Source organism: Ammodytes marinus (assembly GCF_949987685.1).
Source record: "Ammodytes marinus genome assembly, chromosome: 7".
NCBI classification, from domain to species: domain Eukaryota; kingdom Metazoa; phylum Chordata; class Actinopteri; order Uranoscopiformes; family Ammodytidae; genus Ammodytes; species Ammodytes marinus.
This window is the reverse complement of record NC_137211.1, coordinates 8,100,997-8,119,646: the sequence shown is the minus strand read 5'-3', so window position 1 is coordinate 8,119,646 and position 18,650 is coordinate 8,100,997. Positions and strand designations below refer to the sequence as shown.

Here is an 18,650-nt window from a genome sequence, read left to right as displayed (position 1 = left end):
TTGATATGGAATACTTGTTCGGGGGATCTGACCCTTGAACTCTTGTTCATTAATGTCCTTCTTACCTCTCTCTATCTCTTTCTGTCTCTCTCTTTCTCTCTCTCTCTTTCTATCTCTCTCTCTTTTTCTCTGTATCTCACTCTCTGTCAGACCAGACAGTGTTTACTTAGTGCAGGCCTTCACAAGGTGTTTTGGAGCATGTGTGTGCATGCACCCCGGCACTGCCGTGTATGTCCGGGCATGCCATAATTAGAATGTCGTGCCATTTTTTGGGTTCCCATCCCTCTTTCCGTCTCTCCTTCTCTCCCCTTGTGTCAGTCTACAACTTCTCTCTCACCACACCGGTCCTCACCTTTTTCCCTGTCCTGGCTGTGTGTGTGTCTGTGTGTGTGAATGTGTGGTGAGTCCACACATCTAGCTTGAACTCTCTGTGTTGTTTGGACTTTACTGACTGAAGAGTTGACAAATGCGACTTGAACACTAGAGGATGTATTACGTGAAAAAGAAGGTAAAGATTCAGATTTTCTTCTGCTCATAGGGAAATTGTGTGCATGTGTGTGTGTGTGTGTGTGTGTGTGTGTGTGTGTGTGTGTGTGTGTGTGTGTGTGTGTGTGTGTGTGTGTGTGTGTGTGTGTGTGTGTGTGTGTGTGTGTGTGTGTGCGTGTGTGTGCAATGCTGTGGCAAATTCAGTGTAAACCTGCCATAAGCGTCATGTATTTGACATAGCTCCATATGTACAGGAAGCTGGGGTAACTGTAATGTTCTTAGGATTTAGTGTATTTGTTATCATAGCTTTTTGTCTGGTTTGGTGTGTCTTGTTGAGCAACACGTGTTAAAATGGTTGAATAAAGAAAGTAAGTGTAGGATGTTGCTAAGTAGACAGAAGTTGGACAGAAGGACTTTTTTGGTTGGCTTTTTTTTTGTTGCCTTTTTCACAGTGACAGTGACAGTGAATCGGCAAATGAGGATGATAAAACACATGTCTAGGGCTGCAACTAACGATTATTTTGATAATCGATTAATCTGTCGATTATTTTCTCGATTAATCGATTATTAATCGATTAGTGTTTTGGTCCGTAAAATGTCAGAAAATGGTGAAAAATGTTGATCAATTTTCCAAAGCCCATGTTGACGTCCTCAAATGTATTGTTATGTCCAAAACACACAGATATTTCAGTTAACTGCCATAATAGGATTAAAGAAACCAGAAAATATTCACATTTGAGAAGCTGAAATCAGAGAATTTGGAACGATTAATCGATTATCAAAATAGTTGGCGATTATTTTAATAATCGATTTGTCGATTAATCGTTGCAGCTCTACACATGTCACCACATACACCTCTGTGCAGCAAATCTTCCCTCTTCTAATGCATGGCAGACAGGACAAGAGGGGAATGGCAGGCAATTAGACAGATTACAACTGTGTTCTACAACTTGTCTCATTCAGCCCTAAGGAGGCTGCTGTGAGCGGACCTCTCTGCCGTCAACCACACACACACACACACACAATATTAACAAATGTGATTTTATGTTTTATTCATGCACTTGTAATTAGATTTTAACACGGAATCCTACGCTTCATGTATAAATCAGACAAAAAGTGCTTAGTGTCAATTAGGACACCTACCTGGACAGTTACACGTGCACCCATCCCACACACATGCAGTGCCACACACACACATACACACACTACCTGCAACTCTCTCTTCCCTTCCCGGTGTAATCCGACCTCCCTTTAAGCCTTCAAGCCCCTGTCTCTCTGGTACCTCCACCTGTGCCCTCCCTCCGCCTATCTCCTCCCTTTTCGTCTTACTCATTCTCTTCCCTCTTCTTTTCCTCGGCAGTCCCAATACAACTTGCTGAGCAGCAGCATGGAGAGCCTGGGGAGCCGCGCCACGTCCGCCAGCCCCTACAGCTCGGAGAACGCCTCCTCGTCGACCGTGCCCACCCCCTCCCCCTATTCCCAGCCCAACTCCACCTTCGAGGGCCTGTCGCCGGCCCCAGCCATCCCCTCCAACACCGACTACCCTGGACTGCACAACTTCCAAGTGTCCTTCCAGCAGTCCAGCACCGCTAAGTCTGCCACATGGACTGTGAGTACACACACTTTCTTGGCTTTTGGCAGTATGCAGTGTGTGTGTGTGTGTGTGTGTGTGTGTGTGTGTGTGTGTGTGTGTGTGTGTGTGTGTGTGTGTGTGTGTGTGTGTGTGTGTGTGTGGGAAAGAGTGTTTGTGAGTTGTTCAGTCAATTTCTGTATCTCTTCTGATTCTCTGTCTGACTGAGCAACACAGTGTGCACACACAAACACATGCACACAAAGACGTTATTTCTCTCTCTCTCTCTCACACACACACACACACACACACACACACACACACACACACACACACACACACACACACACACACACACACACACACTCAAGAGCCAGCACATGTGCAGGCGTGTCGTGAGCAAGAGAAAGTAGTGCATCAGCCAGTGATTCATCTTGTCCTCTTTTCACCTCTTGTAGTCAAATTCTGAAAACAATGTTTGAGAAGTTAATAGTACTTTCCTCTATAGTATTGTTCGTTCATAAGAGTTTATCTATAATAAGTGTAATGTGTATTGCTTTACTATTTATGATCAATACAGTTATACAAACATCTTAATAACACATGTATCATCACCATTTTAGGACATGCTTCTTACTAAGAGGGCTTCCATGCATGAGTTGGCTATTCTTTGTTTTGTATGTACAACGTAGTTATTAAAATAAACATATGCAAGAAAATAGTTATTCGTACTGCAACTACCAATACAAATGAAGAAGTGGTAGTAGGCCTACTACTTATATTATGGGTTACAAATGAACCAACAAAAATCCCCAAACTACACAAGCACCTTGTGATGTGATGGTGGTGAGAGACAGGTGAAATGGGAGCTGTGTAATTTGTCATGACCCAATGAGAGGTCTCCTGCTTGAGAGGGAGGTGTCACCTACTACTGTCGCACAGTTGACCTCCCTGAAACAAGAGAACCAAGAGACAAATTGCACTTCCTTCACACTTTGTACGTGTGTGTGTGTGTGTGTGTGTGTGTGTGTGTGTGTGTGTGTGTGTGTGTGTGTGTGTGTGTGTGTGTGTGTGTGTGTGTGTGTGTGTGTGTGTGTGTGTGTGTGTGTGTGAGCGTTCAAGCCTGTGAATGTCTCTGTGTGATTGACTGAGGGGCTCCTCTGCGGCTGTGTTTGCTGGAAGTAACCATGCGTGGTGGGCTCCTTTACTCAGCCCTTTGTGATGTAATAAGATCCCCCTCTGGACATCAGAGTGGTGGTCTTTGACCTGCAGCTTTTCTTTCTCTGTCTCTTTCTTCTCCGATGTTAACGCACACTCATGGCTGTCACCTCTGGCGCCTAAAGCTTAACCGTGCCGCCCCCCTCAAATGTGTCCGTCATCTCCTTTCTCTCACTAGCATCCTCTGACTTAGGTCTTGCTTAGAGCCAAACTGCATTGATAGCAACCAAGGAAAACATGGACAAAAACGATTAGCTTGTTTTACCTGAGTAATTACTGCAGTGGAATGAAATGCTGAATTATGGCGAAACTTGTTTTAACTTGTTTGGTAAAACATGATACTGACTACTCTGCCCTTTAAACTTACCTGCCCTACTCTCCCTGCCTGATAATGCCCCAACAATTATCTTCACTGTTCATAACTTAGAATTGACAGATCTTCTGATTCAATGTATTGACTAGATGCCTGAAGTCCCTCCTACCACTTCACAACAAAGTAAACTCCTCTTGCCGGCTTTTGTTGGCACGGAGATCAGTTTGAAAATTATCCAAATGTTATGAAAAAGACAGCTTTAAATCCTTCTGCCTCAACTGTTGGCACACTACTTAAAGGTGCACTATGTATTTTTGGGTGCGTCCAAGAAAGGATAATTTTCTAAGGTATATTCTCATAACTGAATAGAAAAACTTTCCTCACAGGAAAATTAGAACCCTGGAACACTGTTAGAAAGCTACCTGAAAAGTAACTGTTTAACTGTTGTTGTTTAAAGCAGCAGGGCACACAGTTTGGTTTGCCTCAAAATAATTTAGTTTTGCCTTATGAGGATAAAATAATTAAATACAAAAGAATTACATGTAGAGTAAATGTGTTTTGTAAACCAACTGCAGGCTCTGCAAATGTAAATAAAATCCCCCTTCTCTGAAACTGCAAAGTGCACCTTTAAAGGCCTACTTCACCGGTTTGAATATGAAGGTGTATTGAATTCTGAGATCCTATGTAGTATACATGTGCAAAAAAAATTGAAATTGGTTCATCCTAGCCTGAGAAAAGGCCGAAAGAGTGTTTTTTTAACCCTATATTAATCTTACTGTGACATCACAGTAAGATAAATATAGGGTTAAAAAAAAACCTTACTTTGTAAATATTACTGTGATTTCTCCTACTGTGACATCACAGTAATATTTACAAAGTAAGTTTTTTTTTAACCCTATATTTATCTTACTGTGATGTCACAGTAAGATTAATATAGGGTTAAAAAAAACACTCTTTCGGCCTTTTCTCAGGCTAGGATGAACTGATTTTTTTTTTTTTTGCACATTTATACTACATAGGATCTCAGAATTCAATACACCTTCATATTCAAACCGGTGAAGTAGGCCTTTAAGATACAGATGATGATGCAGCAGAAAAGGGATTGTAAGGAAACCTGTGAGTGTTGCTGCCATATAACAGGATGGATTAGAGGGCGATTGTTCATAGCTTTTATAGAGTTTACTATAATTCTTTATTTGTTATCTTGCATTGATTTTAAGATTGGCAAGACATGAGAGGATATAGGCTATTTACGTGTTATTATACAGATGCAGTATGATCATGTATGGTTCGTTAGGATATAGGCCATGGATCACCTTACAGGAAACTTTACAGATTTCAAAAAATACAGCACATATATCAGCAGTACCTGTGATACATACAGTTGTTCCCATTGAGGGTAGAACATTTTACAGTCCAAATAAAAATAAAAGCATGCAGGAGTTTATAAATGTTTCACAGAAAAAAAAAACAGGAAAAAAAAACGAGTGCCAGGCTAGGTTTTAAGTGTGGCAAAGAGCTTTTTAAAGGCTTGGATCTTGTCTGCGAGTCGTTTTAGAAGTGTTGGTTTTTGAAAAGAAACAGAGATTAGGGTCAAGCCTCTTGGAATGAATAGTTTTCCTCTAATGGGAGGGGATTTCCCAAAAACAACAGCACATGAGGATTTGTGGGTGTTTATGTACAAGCACATCTGGGTGGGTGTATTCATGCAAAAATCGGTGGAATGCCCAGGTTTGAACATGCTTTCGGAAAAAAAGGATGACTTATGTGGACCAGACTGAGTCACCCAGTTTGAATAAAGGAGTTAACAGTCTCCGTGTTTCTCGATAGTTTCTTGTGGCCTCTGGCAGTGGGGAATTCTGAATGCCATAGGGGCATATTGACTATAATCAGTTACCTAGACGCCCCTCTGCCTCCCACTAAGAGCGGGTGGCATGGGAGATTACGTAAAAGGTAGCTGCCTCGTGTATCAAACATTACATATCAAATCCCATCTCCTCAAGTTTTCAACTGAATGAGTGACGGGAGGTTCCGTTCGGGCTGGCAACTGGATACAAAGTCAGTCCACGTCTGTTTCACCATTCAAGAGGAGAAAGGAGAGAAGAGAAACTGACTCAATCATGATGATTCCACATGCAGGAAGTCCATTCTAGCCCTTGTTAAGCTAGCCGGGTAATCCTCCAGTCCCCCCCCCCCCTGTCTCGTTAAGACACCGTGCATTAGTGATAATAGCTCTGAAAGTCTGCCGCACTCTTGCCTCTTGAAGATGATTCTTGGCTTGGACGCAGGCAAGCATCACCCCGGCTGGAAATGGGATCTAACACCTCAGATGATGATCAAATAATAAGACCAGTTTCCATACACTTCAGATTTTAGTTGTGTGTGTGTGTGTGTGTGTGTGTGTGTGTGTGTGTGTGTGTGTGTTTGTGTGTGTGTGTGTGTGTGTGTGTGTGTGTGTGTGTGTGTGTGTGTGTGTGTGTGTGTGTGTGTGTGTGTGTGTGTGTGTGTGTGTGTGTGAGTGTGTGTCTGTGTGTGTGTGTGTGTGTGTGTGTGTGTGAGAGAGGACAGTATGTGTCAGGAGTTGGACAGGGTGTGATGCGGCGGGTGCGGGCTCGAGCATGCACTGCAAGGCGGCTTGTCAGAAGTTGCTCTTCCCAGCTATTAGCCTCTCTCCGTTAGGCTGCAGGTCCCAACACGCCCTGCACAATGCATCCTTCCCTTCCTTTCCCCGTGCATCATCCGCGGCCACAGGAAAGCGCACTCGATAAGGACGATTTCTAACACACATCTCTGAGCTTAGATGGGTTTTTATCAATGACAACACACAAAGAAATACATGAAGTTGGTCATTATCATACAAGTTTGTATGTGTCAGATATGTTTATTCTGCAAAAAGAGCTTTCTATAGTAACCCAGTAGATGAAGCTCCTTCAGAAAAACCACATCAACTGTTGATGTCTAACAGTCTCCATTGTCCAGTCCACCATTGGTCAGGAAATGTTCTGGACATTGGGATGCCATCAATACAGGACACCAACTCATTATTTAATTATTTGATCTACTATGCTGTCTGTCTCCTTACACTCTGTAACACTATAGTGTGTGCCATCCTGTCTAAAAGACTGAACTTTTACAATCTCTATGGACGGTGCCAGTTCTTTTAATGCATCATTGACACACACTCAGTATGGTGAATAGCTGTCAATTCAAAGCTATTCAACTTGCAGGTTGGATTGGTTGAAATTATAACTTTCAGATGTTGAGTGGCTCAAATGGTTCTCTTAAGTCTAAAACTTCAAACCAAAGTTTCTCATTTTATCTTGGGAAATAATTGTTTGACAGAAATGTAAAGGTTGAATGACTCATCAATCATTTCAGCGATGGATCTCTAACTCAGAGAACCAAGTTTAGATAATAGCTAGTGTACCCTCTACTATAGGTGTCCCTCGTACTGAGTCTCAAATAGAGCCAAACAGCAGTTACAATGACATCAAAGAAAGTGTAGGTCAGAGATCCTCCAATTTTCTATATTGATTCAAATCCAATATAATTACAGACTGTATAGAAATTCAGCTTAGACAGTCTGAATATATGTGCAGCGTCCATACTGTATGCCTGCTGTGTGTGTGTGTGTGTGTGTGTGTGTGTGTGTGTGTGTGTGTGTGTGTGTGTGTGTGTGTGTGTGTGTGTGTGAGTTTATGTAAATGTATTTGATATTTGGACAGTTAAGCGAATTTGCGGTGGGCAAGCTGCTGCTTGTGTATGACGATGACGGTCTGGCAATTATCACCCTGTCTCCAGGAGCCTGTCAGGACCTGCCTCTACCAGTCCACCATGTAGAGACAGGGATGGATGATGGATTGATGACTGGATGAGTGTATCGATCAATGGGATTGCAATGAAAATTGGCAACTAACTAGCTAGATAGGGCAATATATAGTGCTCCTATTTTTCGGAATTAATAGCTTAATATTTCTATTCCAGACTTCCAGATCAAACTTTAGAATGAACCACCGATACATCCATGTTTTTTTATAGCTTTAATTGTATTGCAAAACAAGGCCTAAAGAGTCTGGATGCAGTGGTAAAAGGCTTTGTATGTGTCTCTTCGTTATTACTAAGTCTCACATTTTAAAATTGTCCACAGAATTGATTACTGTAATCAGTGGAAAGTTCATTTTTTCGCAGTTTAAAAACGTTTGAAGGATTTTTATTAACATTTTTGAACATTTAGATTTTTTATTGCCTTTAATATAATATTTATTCTCAATTTCTTAATGAACAGATAATTGACCAAGCAAATAATCTGTTTAGTTTTGAAGTGTGCTATTATCTCCATCTTTTCCCGTTCCCCTTACGTAAACCGTTCATACTTTTCCTTTTCATAATTGACATGAAACGTTTATCCATAACTCATGATCTCTTGTCTGTACAAGAAGATAATCATCAGATACTGTAGTTCTTTTGGTAATGCTGCGCTTCACCTCTGACAACTGAATGGGAGCTGAACCCATAGGTTGTGTGTGTGTGTGTGTGTGTGTGTGTGTGTGTGTGTGTGTGTGTGTGTGTGTGTTTGTGTGTGTGTGTGTGTGTGTGTGTGTGTGCGCGCGCCTTTGTGTCTTGGTGCACATGCACAATAGTCATTTGAACGAGTTAGGACATCTCCCATGACCTCTGCACTTGAAGACTGAAAATATTTAATTTATTACTTTTTCATGCAATTTGAGATGTTGAGGAGAGTTGAAGAGATTGAAGATCAAATTATGTTTTACTCTCTATCAGAATGGGATGAAGATAGAAAAAGAAGATTAGCCATGTATAAAGTCAAACTATCTTATTTCCCAAATCAGCTGGCACCATCATCTTGTATACTGTATCTGCATTTGTACTGTTGTGGTTGTTTGAGTTTGGGTTCGCTAAGATGGCGTAGGCTAAGATACATGGTTTGCGTAATTTTGTGTGCCACAAGACATTATTTTCTCTAACTCCTTGTTCCTGGAGTGAGTCTTTAAGTTATATGTTTGGTTGAGAGTTGCAACTCAGAAAACCTGCAGAAAAATGCAATGTCAGTCAATATGAACAATTTTTTTTTTGTCAAAGTTACATTATCATTGTGTTATAATAATGTAGCTGACATATATTGTTCTTAAGTCGGATATTTGTGAGTCAATTGCATTTTATCCTCACAAATGCATTACTGTAAACTACCAACATAACTGGATACCATTGAGTCTTTTCTGAATTGCTGCCAAATAAAAAACTCAATCCAAATTACTGGATGTTCTTCTTTTCAAATGCTTAATGTGTTATTATTCTTTCTGTTGTGATCATGCTGGAAAGCAAACCATTGGCTCAGTTTTTAAGTTGCAGGAAAAATCGGCAGATGAGAAGTCTGACTGGCTGTTGCATCTCAGCAAAATTATTTATTCATGGTATGGGCGAGCTGTTGAGACTTGTCAGGGTAAGCTGGATGGGAAAGGCTAATGTTGTGCACAGGTATTTCAATCACCCTCAAGGGAGTGCTCATAGCTAAGGGCGTGTGTTGTGTGTGTGTGTGTGTGTGTGTGTGTGTGTGTGTGTGTGTGTGTGTGTGTGTGTGTGTGTGTGTGTGTGTGTGTGCGTGTGTGTGTGTGTGTGTGTGTGTGTGTGTGTGTGTGTGTGTGTGTGTGTGTGTGTGTGAGCATGAGAGTTTCCAATGTGTTTGTGGTTTTGAGGGGGCTAAGTAACATTGTCACAACAAGGAATCCAACTAACTCTTTCCCAGCAGTCATCAGGCCAGAGGCTGTCTGGTGTCTGGTTTGGATGACTACATTAAGTTTTAACAAGGAGGAGAATCAAAGTCCAAACAGTGAGAGAAAGCAATATAGTCACTTTTGAATTTTAAGGGGTTCAGCACCAAGAGACATGAAATTAAAGCAGCAGAGACAAATACTGTATATCCTAACTTTTGGTCCCTAATATTGATCAAGCTTAAGTGGATAAAACACTTTGTCTAATGACATAATCAGGGTGAGGGTTAGGATTTTTTTTTAATGATGGAAAGCTGCTTTCAAAATGCTAATTGCACACCATGAGATGCATGTATTGTACCAAAGCTTTCACTGTTGCATTTGTGTTTAGTCCCATTGTAGCAAGTCCACACAGGACAACTGTCTTCTCAGTTTTTTTTAAGGGGGATGGTCCCTGTTTGATTTGCACTGGGAAGATATTTCAGATTTTGTGATTGTGTTGGGGCATGTTAAGGCTTTTCAATCCCTAGTCCCGGTGTCTCTGGATGCATGTAAACTGAAGAATCATTGAAGACTTGGCTTTAGCACAGCTCGGCATATTCCCATTGAAATAATCAATCTTTATCTGACAGATTGACGGACAGGAGTAAAAAATCTTCTCCTTTTTATGTATTTTTATTTCATTATCCGATACACACTGAGGCAATAGACTGTACTGAGGCACAAGCTTTTTTTTTTTTTTTTTTCAAATGGTCCCTTTGAACTTCCACTTCTTCGCCAGCTGTGGCATCTCAAATTACTACCGACAAACCCACACTGCGGGATGATAATCATTTATTCATTCATCACAGTAATTACTTTAACTTTACAGACATAATTTTACTGCTGAATGTTTTATGGTCCTCGTGTATTTTCCCCTTCCTGTCATGCTCTCCCTTTCCCAAAAGGACAAATGTTCGGCAGTTATATTTTTTATGTGATAATAACAGTATATCCAGTGGTCACACCCCACTATTTTATCAAGATATTATCACCCAGCTTTTTATTTGTACACCTTCTTTCCTATAATTTAAATACCGTTTGGCTACCATATTGATAGATGAAATCATTTCTCAAATCAAATGTTTTTTTTTTTCATTTTGAAATTGCACCTCCTGAGACATTAGGTTTGCTCTGATCTCAGAAGTAGCACAGCCACTGATGTTTGCCCTCGTTGGGTATATCCATTGTTGCCCCCTGAGATAGCTCTATAAGTGTGTGCCTTTAATGTCTTACGTTGAATTTGTAGTTCATCTTTTAGTAGTAACTGGCAATGTTGTCACAGTTTCATGGTTGCTTTTGCCTCACACACCTTTGTCATTTATTTATTTAACCTACATTCCCTGACTCAGCATCTCTGTGTGTTCCTTTCCCACCCAGTACTCTCCCTTGCTGAAGAAGCTCTACTGTCAGATTGCCAAGACCTGTCCAATCCAAATCAAGCTGTCCTCCTCTCCTCCACATGGCAGCATCCTCAGGGCCATGCCCGTCTACAAGAAGGCGGAGCACGTCACGGAAGTGGTCAAACGCTGCCCCAACCACGAACTGGGACGAGACTTCAATGATGGTATGATCAACACGCCTGGTGCTTTGACTCTTCCGGATTGTACTTGTAATATTCTATACTTTTATACTTGTTTAACAATCATTTGGAATTGTGAAGTCAATTACTGCGTTTTCTCTCAGTTACAGAATATTCACAATTAATAAATTCTAACTTTGTTGTGAATTTTGTCCTAACCCAAAACATTTTGTGCATTAAACTTTTAATAAAAAAGACTATCTGAACCCACTGTGTCCTCACCTTTTGTCCGTCACTCTCTCCACAGGTCAAGCGGCTCCAGCCAGTCACCTGATACGAGTGGAGGGGAATAACCTCAGTCAGTATGTGGATGATCCTGTCACTGGTCGGCAGAGTGTCTTTGTGCCGTATGAATCTCCACAGGTTGGTGCTTCATCAGCTACTGTGTATAATAGAGAAACACAATGCGTTGAATTAACATGCCTTAGAGACTGAACATGTAATTTTTAACATCAACAATTCTGGTCTTTATTGTATGTAGAACAATGTTTGCTCTCCTCATGCTGGTGAGGTGAATCCTCATTGATTTCCGTTACACCAGTAAAAAAAAAGATTAGGCTTGTGATTAAGAAAAAGAAAGAAAGAAAGAAAGAAAGAAAGAAAGAAAGAAAGAAAGAAAGAAAGAAAGAAAGAAAGAAAGAAAGAAAGAAAGAAAGAAAGAAAGAAAGAAAGAAAGAATTAGAAGTGGTTCTGAAATGTGGAATGTGCAAATAAAAGATGTCCTCTTATATTTTAGAAATCAAGCCAATATGTTGTTCTTCGGGACATACCAAAGAAAAACCAATTTCAGTGAGACACTTAATAGAAAGCACATCTATAAATAAGGATGAAGGGCAAGTCCAAACTAGCACAAGAGTGAGAAAACACCATGCCTGAGATTGCACCTGAGGAGGATGATAAAAAGGCACAACCATCTCACCCAACATCAAAATGTGCTGTAACACTGCCCTCTGGTGGGAGGTTGGACACATTGACTGAAAATGTGCATTTGTGCAGAGTATGTGCAGATTGAAAGAAACAGTTTGAGTCATGAATACTAACCAATCAAACCAACTACATTAAAAACCCCAGCATCCACTTATTGGTGGAATCCATTGCTTTGTGTTTCAGGTTGGGACTGAGTTCACCACCATCCTGTATAACTTTATGTGCAACAGCAGCTGTGTGGGCGGCATGAACAGGAGACCTATCGTCATCATCATCACTTTGGAAACTAGGGAGTAAGTCGACATTTCTCAAGGTTGATGCCTGCCAGAGCAGGCCCGAGGCATAAGCAAACTAAGCGGTCGCTTAGGGCCCCCGACTGCCAGGGGGGCCCCCTAAAAAAAATTTAAACATTTTTTTTTTTTTTTTGTGTGTGTTTGATATTAACATCATATTATGCAAATGTGAGTTATACAAAAAAAGGAATCAAATGTTTTGGTCTAGATAATTAATAGCCTAAAAATGTAATCAGTTCATCTGAGAGGTAATCCGAAATTATCTGATCATGTCACGTTCACATCCATGCACAGTGTGTATTGAGTTTATTTAAAAACAATTGGAAATGGGGCTGCCCTCAGATGCCCATGCACTGTGTATAGTCTATAGCCTATTTCAGCCTCGTCTGTGGAAAAAAAGATACAGTAGCTGGACAACAGAGTTCTTCTGCTTCGTTCCTATCACTGCATTTAAATGCATTCATTATATTACAGAGAAATATGTCCCGTAAAAGAAAAAGAGCCCCAAGCCCAACCCAGAGGACCCTCCATAATATTTTATTTTATATTAATATTTTTATGGAAAATCCATGTATCCTTCTACAATAGCTTCTAATTCATCTGACCCAGTGTCTCCAAATTATTTGTTCACACAAAATTTCTCAGATTTAGCCTCTTAATTTTCCTCTCAAAGTGCACCAGATCCATGCATTTCACTTTAAAAAGGTTAAAAAAATCTCCCGGGGGGGAACACCCCCGGACCCCCCTACGAGGGTCTGAATCTCGGCTGTCTAATATTTTCGCACAGCTGCACAGTGGAGGCACTAGCGGAAAACACTGGGTGTGTGAATGATATTTAACTAAGATCTATAGTTTCAGCAGCGCTAACATTGGAGAGGGGCCCCCAATCATATTTCGCTTAGGGCCCCCTGAAGGCTTAGGCCGGCTCTGATGCCTGCTTACACACAGGCACACAGTTCAAACAAGGTGTATGAATGTACAATAGTTTTACAACAGTACTACTGGCAATGATACAAGACAAAACGACCAAGCAACCATAAATGTAGGGCAGAACATTTTACAGTACATTATTTACAACACTTCTATTGCTACATATGTTTAAAATGAATTACCCTTTATCAAAGTTACATACATGTATTAGCATCAAGTATGGTTGTAGCAATAGAGTACAGTGGGACACTATTCAGTGCACTGATCCACTAAGCCTGTTAAGACACACTTGGACATTCAAACCATCTTCACTCGATGAGTGTATTTAGTAATATCACCAATCCTCTCTGCAGTGGTCAAGTGTTGGGCAGAAGGTCATTTGAAGGTCGGATATGTGCGTGTCCTGGCCGAGACCGCAAAGCAGATGAGGACCACTTCAGGGAACAACAGTCCCTGAATGACAATGTGGCCAAAAATGGCGGTGCCAACAAACGCAGTGAGTTGAATCAACCGAATGAAACGTCACACGTCAACAACATAAAGAGTGTAATATCTTCATATATGGATATACTTGTTTTGCTGTCCGTCTGTTGGTTTGTATTCAGCTGACTAAAAATGTCCGAGATATCTTGGTCCCCAACAACAATGAAATTGTAAAATGATTATGAAACCTGTTTGATTCTGATTCTGATTCTGTTCCTGTCATCTGCAGACTTCAAACAGAGTCCCCCAAATATTCCCAGTCCGAATATTAACATGAGGAAGAGGCGGCATGGGGAAGAAGAGATTTACTATATTCCGGTACCAGCTTTTCAAACACTTCTCATTACATCAAATGTCGCACAATGCTGGAATATTTTCAATGACTAAAAGGGATTCAAATACCATTGTTTCAAACACTGAAAACAAAATGCTCACCAGTAATATTTCCCTGACTGGCTATTTATGTGATTGATTTGTCCGTGTGTAGGTTCGTGGTCGGGATAACTTTGAGCTGCTGATGAAGATCAAAGACAGTTTGGAGCTGGTGGAGCTGGTGCCACAGCCACTGGTGGACTCCTACAGACAACAGACACAGCAGCAGCTTATGCATAGACCGTGAGTCACTCCAACACTAACATATGCACAAGCATATACCTGCTTGCACACACTCTTTAATACTGTACATAAATGTGTGAATGGAAAGATTCATCTACCCAAACACATCTCCTTTCCTTATGACTAAAGTATTTGAGTAAAACAAAACTGAAGAAGTGGAAGTCATTCCACTCACCAACACACAAACACACACATTCCTCTAACTTCCGTCACATTCTCACCTTTTCTGTAGGAGCCACATAGCATCCCCCTCCTCTTACTCTCCAATGTCCAACATGAACAAGCTTCACACACACGGAGGCCTCAACAAACAGCCCTCAGTTAACCAGCTGGTGGGGCAGCAGCCCCAGCAACACCACACTGCCCCCACCTCCATATCTCATATGGGTGAGTATGTATATGTGTGACTCAAATCTGATCAGATGAACTGATAAATCAAATGTTTCAAGTCAGTTTGTTTACTGATCAGACAATATTAATGCAAAGGGCCTGTTATCGTTTTGTTTTTTGAGTCCTTTACCTTGATTATTATTTCATTGATCACCCTTCCCTTTTCTCACAGGTTCAAACATGCTCAACAGCCACCACATGCAGGCCAATGGTGATATGAATGGTGGCCACAGCAGTCAGACCATAGTGTCTGCTTCCCACTGCAGCCCGCCCCCTCCGTATAACCCTGACCCCAGCCTCGTCAGGTACCTCACCCTCCAATGACACTCCTTTGATTATCCACCTGTAAAGGGCCAGCAGACAATCAGATGCACTTGTTGGGCTACATATGAATGGGTGCCATGTTATCATTTAATGTTGCAAATAAATCACAAATCTGCTCACAACCATGGCTGGTGACATAATGAAGGTCCACGGGAGAATTGGCTGCCTGAAAATAAAGTCTATACTTAATACAACTGGAATAAGACATTATCTGGAAAGGTTTTTGTTTTGGGAGTAGGCTATTTAAGTATTTTTTTCTTTTTTTGCATGATTGTTTCTGAATTTGGCCACTATGATATAAAACCTGTCCTGTCAACAGTTGTACAAGATATCTAAAAGTGTATTTTAGTCGGCCGAAATAATTTTTGTTATTCACCCAAAAGCCCAAACTGTGTCATCATGTTGCATCTGAAATCATTCACACTGTCGCTGTGTATACAGCCAACCTTTGCAATGCACTACAGCAAATTTTCTTCAAAAGAAATTTCCATTGTTTGAAATCTGTTTCGTTTAAAACAGTTTGTTTTTTCATATTTTTTTAAGATATGTGTCAATGCAGTTGTTTTGATACTTAGACCCTGCTTTTGCAATTTCAACATTTTTAACGCAGGATACTTTGTCCAACCTTTTTGGTTTCTAGATTGCTATGTTCATTGTACAGTTAAGTTTCAAAGTAAGCTTCTTTTTTCAATTGCACTGTATGTTGCCAAAACCTTAAAATTTCATGTATTTATAATAAAGGTTCTTCATCAAAGCAAGAATGGCCTTGAATCATTAATATAAATGCACATTTTATGATTTTACTTACACTGCATCTATCAAGATGTATAGTTCCTGTACTTTAGAGGCTAGATCTGTGCCCTAACACATTCACTCTGATTTTTAATCTTTTGAGAAAAAAGGAAGATAATGACATGACATAACAGCATGTGGTGCTTTCTATTCAGTTATGTTTAAAATAAAATGAGCAGATTAGATATGTTTCAATCTATTCAAGCACACCTGCACTTGAATAAAGTATATTTTTATATTGAAGTCATACGTTTAGCATTGTAGCTTTGGTCTAATAGCAGTCTAAGCAGCCCTGCTTCTCTCCCCATACAGTTTTCTTACCAGTGTGGGCTGTCAGAACTTCATTGAGTACTTCACCTCCCAAGGCCTCCAGTCTATCTACCATCTCCAGACTCTCTCCATGGAGGTAACCACTCCCGTTCCTGGACTCAAACTGTTTGTCGTGTTTATAGAGCTTCATAGAAAAGGGGAAAAGGGGGAACAGTGAACATGAAACAGTGAGAAAAGTAAAAACTAAAAGTAGTTTATGGAGTATTTAATGACCTGTGACGATGTGGAGCAATGTTGTGATGAGCAATCCTCATGCAATTTCTATCTTAAAAAAAACATGAGGATGCACATGCACTTTTGAACCTCTTTTTTACACTCCAATGTCCAAATGTTATGCTTTCACCAGGATTTAGCTGCACTGAAGATCCCAGAGCAGTCCCGTCATGCCATCTGGCGAGGTCTGCAGGACATGAAACAAGCTCCTCTCCAAATGACTGCCCCTAGTCATCACCATGACTACCATGGCCAGCAGCTTCTCCGCTCCAGCAGCAACATGGCTGCCTCTACCATGGCGTCCATGGGGTCGGCTGGCGGGGAACTGCAACGCCAGCGCGTCATGGAGGCTGTGCACTTCCGCGTCCGCCACACCATCACCATCCCCAACAGGCCAGGTGTCGTTGGGACATCAGGGATGGCAGCAGCTGCTGATGAGTGGGCTGACTTTGGTTTCGACATGCCTGACTGCAAGCTGTCACGTAACAAGCACTCCATCAAGGAGGAGTTCATGGAAAGTGACGTTCACTGAGCCCCGAAGAGATTCTTTGGACTGCCAATATTATTGTCAGCATCAGCCAATGTACGGAGTAAAAGAATGTGGATGGGGTCTTTAAATGTACTTTTATGTGTTGCTGTCATATTTCAGTGAGTGATTTTGCAGGAAAAGAAAGTTCAATTTTGAATGTGGGACATTTGCAGTGTGTTAATGCACTTGCCTGTGCAGTCTGTATTTTGTGCTTGAACAATTGTTCCTGCCAGAAGATTGAATAAAGGGAGACACAAAAGGACGTCTCAAGGCTCAACAGCAAACACTACTGAGGCAATAGAATTGTCAAGGCAATGCTTAACAACAAATGGTCTGGATTATACTTTGGGACTCTGATAAAAAAAAGTGCATGTTGAAAGGGGGATTTTTCCCCCAGGATGTTGTTTTGTTGCACTTCACAATGACTCATGACATTTTTTTTCTTTTTCTCTATCTAACAATGTTTATGGAAAACATAAAATGTAGCACTTGCATAATCGCACAAATGTCAGTAGCTGTACCATTTCACAACTTGCCAGTGTGAATTTTGTATTTGAATACACACAATTAGTTCTCAGCTGAATTATTTATTGTTCTTTCAGTTTTCCTTTATTTGTACAAATGTATATACTGTATCTTGTAAATGTGTTGGACTAGATGCGGGGAAAGGGGTACATAGATTCAAAATGGTGTATCTTCTGTTTGAACCAAATGTACAAAATGTAATGATAAATCAAACTCATAGCTACAGGAACACATGGTCCTGTCTATTTGTAATGGCTATGAAAATGTGATGACCTCTACTTCAGTATGCCCTAATCATTTCATTGTTAAGAAAAGTGTTTAATGGGCTTTGGTCATTAGTAGTGTATTAATGAAAACGCTTAATGGAAATCACACTTAATATCACAACTCAAGTTAGACATTGCTTCGACTTTATTATAAAGACGTAGTAAATACTGTGGTCATTTTTGTATAAAAACACATTCTAAAACCGATGAGAGACAACATATCAAAATCAGTATTACATTTTAATAACAGTGAGTAAATTAGAATGTGAATCATAAATTAAGAATAGCATCCCTGTTTACCAAGACAATTGATTACACAGTAGCTTCCTTCTTCCTTCTCCGTGTATTTTGATAGACCTTGCAGGGCAAGGGCCTCATGTAGTGATTATAGCTATAGCTGTGTACCTAGAATGTAGCCTATCTTTATGGCACTTGTTTTTTATATTTAATAGCAACATTCCAGTTTCATTTCTAGATTGTCATCCAGCATGAATAATCATGGAAAAATTCTAGTGAAGTGTCTACATTGTTAGTGATTACATGGTGTAGTACCATGACAATAATGTGTACCTGACTTGCAGCCATTTCCTTTATAATGGCCTTCACACTTACATATACACACGTACGTTTAACCACAACCCATCGACTGGTAAAAGACAGGAAACTTTAAAGCTTGAAAAGGAAAACAATTTAGGAGTATTTGTGCTTATGATCAGTATTATGCATTACCACAATGTTAACATAAGTAGTGGTTGTTTTGATATCCCTGGTGTTTTTGTTTTGTCAATAGTGTATTACGAGCTATACCTAGCCTATTGCTGTCTATCTAATGTTCCTTAGTTTCTGAGTCTATGTTCAATGTTTGTTTTTCTTAAAATCGTGGATATAAAAATATTTGCCTTCCTTTACTGTTTCTTTTTCATTGACGAAAATGTTTCTAGATTTAATACTCGTATGAATTTCACGAGGTAAAATAGATGTGCTTCTCAGGTTGTTCAGGGGTAGTTGTTCGAGGCTTTCATGGCTCTACTCTCCTTCCTGCCTGCAGTATGTTCCCATCCTCGCGGAAGTAGTGACGTGTTCTCACCAGTTTGGT

General features: G+C 40.5%; 1 protein-coding gene across 1 annotated transcript; it reads left to right on the top strand.

Moving 5' to 3' along the window:
- Positions 1 to 329: 329 nt before the first annotated feature.
- Positions 330 to 18,457, top strand: tp73 (tumor protein p73). Its single transcript, XM_080030931.1, has 12 exons — positions 330 to 508; positions 1,847 to 2,095; positions 10,736 to 10,922; positions 11,185 to 11,300; positions 12,048 to 12,157; positions 13,441 to 13,583; positions 13,800 to 13,888; positions 14,058 to 14,185; positions 14,418 to 14,572; positions 14,748 to 14,880; positions 16,004 to 16,097; positions 16,368 to 18,457. Exons 1-12 carry the CDS (start codon positions 488 to 490, stop codon positions 16,764 to 16,766), a joined length of 1,824 nt encoding a protein of 607 aa, XP_079887057.1. The 5' UTR covers positions 330 to 487; the 3' UTR covers positions 16,767 to 18,457.
- The last annotated feature ends 193 nt before the right edge of the window (positions 18,458 to 18,650 follow it).

Coding starts and splice junctions, on each gene's coding strand:
- tp73 (XM_080030931.1), top strand. CDS start 488: ATGTATTACGTGAAAAAGAAG. Junction 2,096..10,735: donor CTAAGTCTGCCACATGGACT/GTGAGTACACAC, acceptor TTTCCCACCCAG/TACTCTCCCTTGCTGAAGAA. Junction 16,098..16,367: donor TCCAGACTCTCTCCATGGAG/GTAACCACTCCC, acceptor TGCTTTCACCAG/GATTTAGCTGCACTGAAGAT.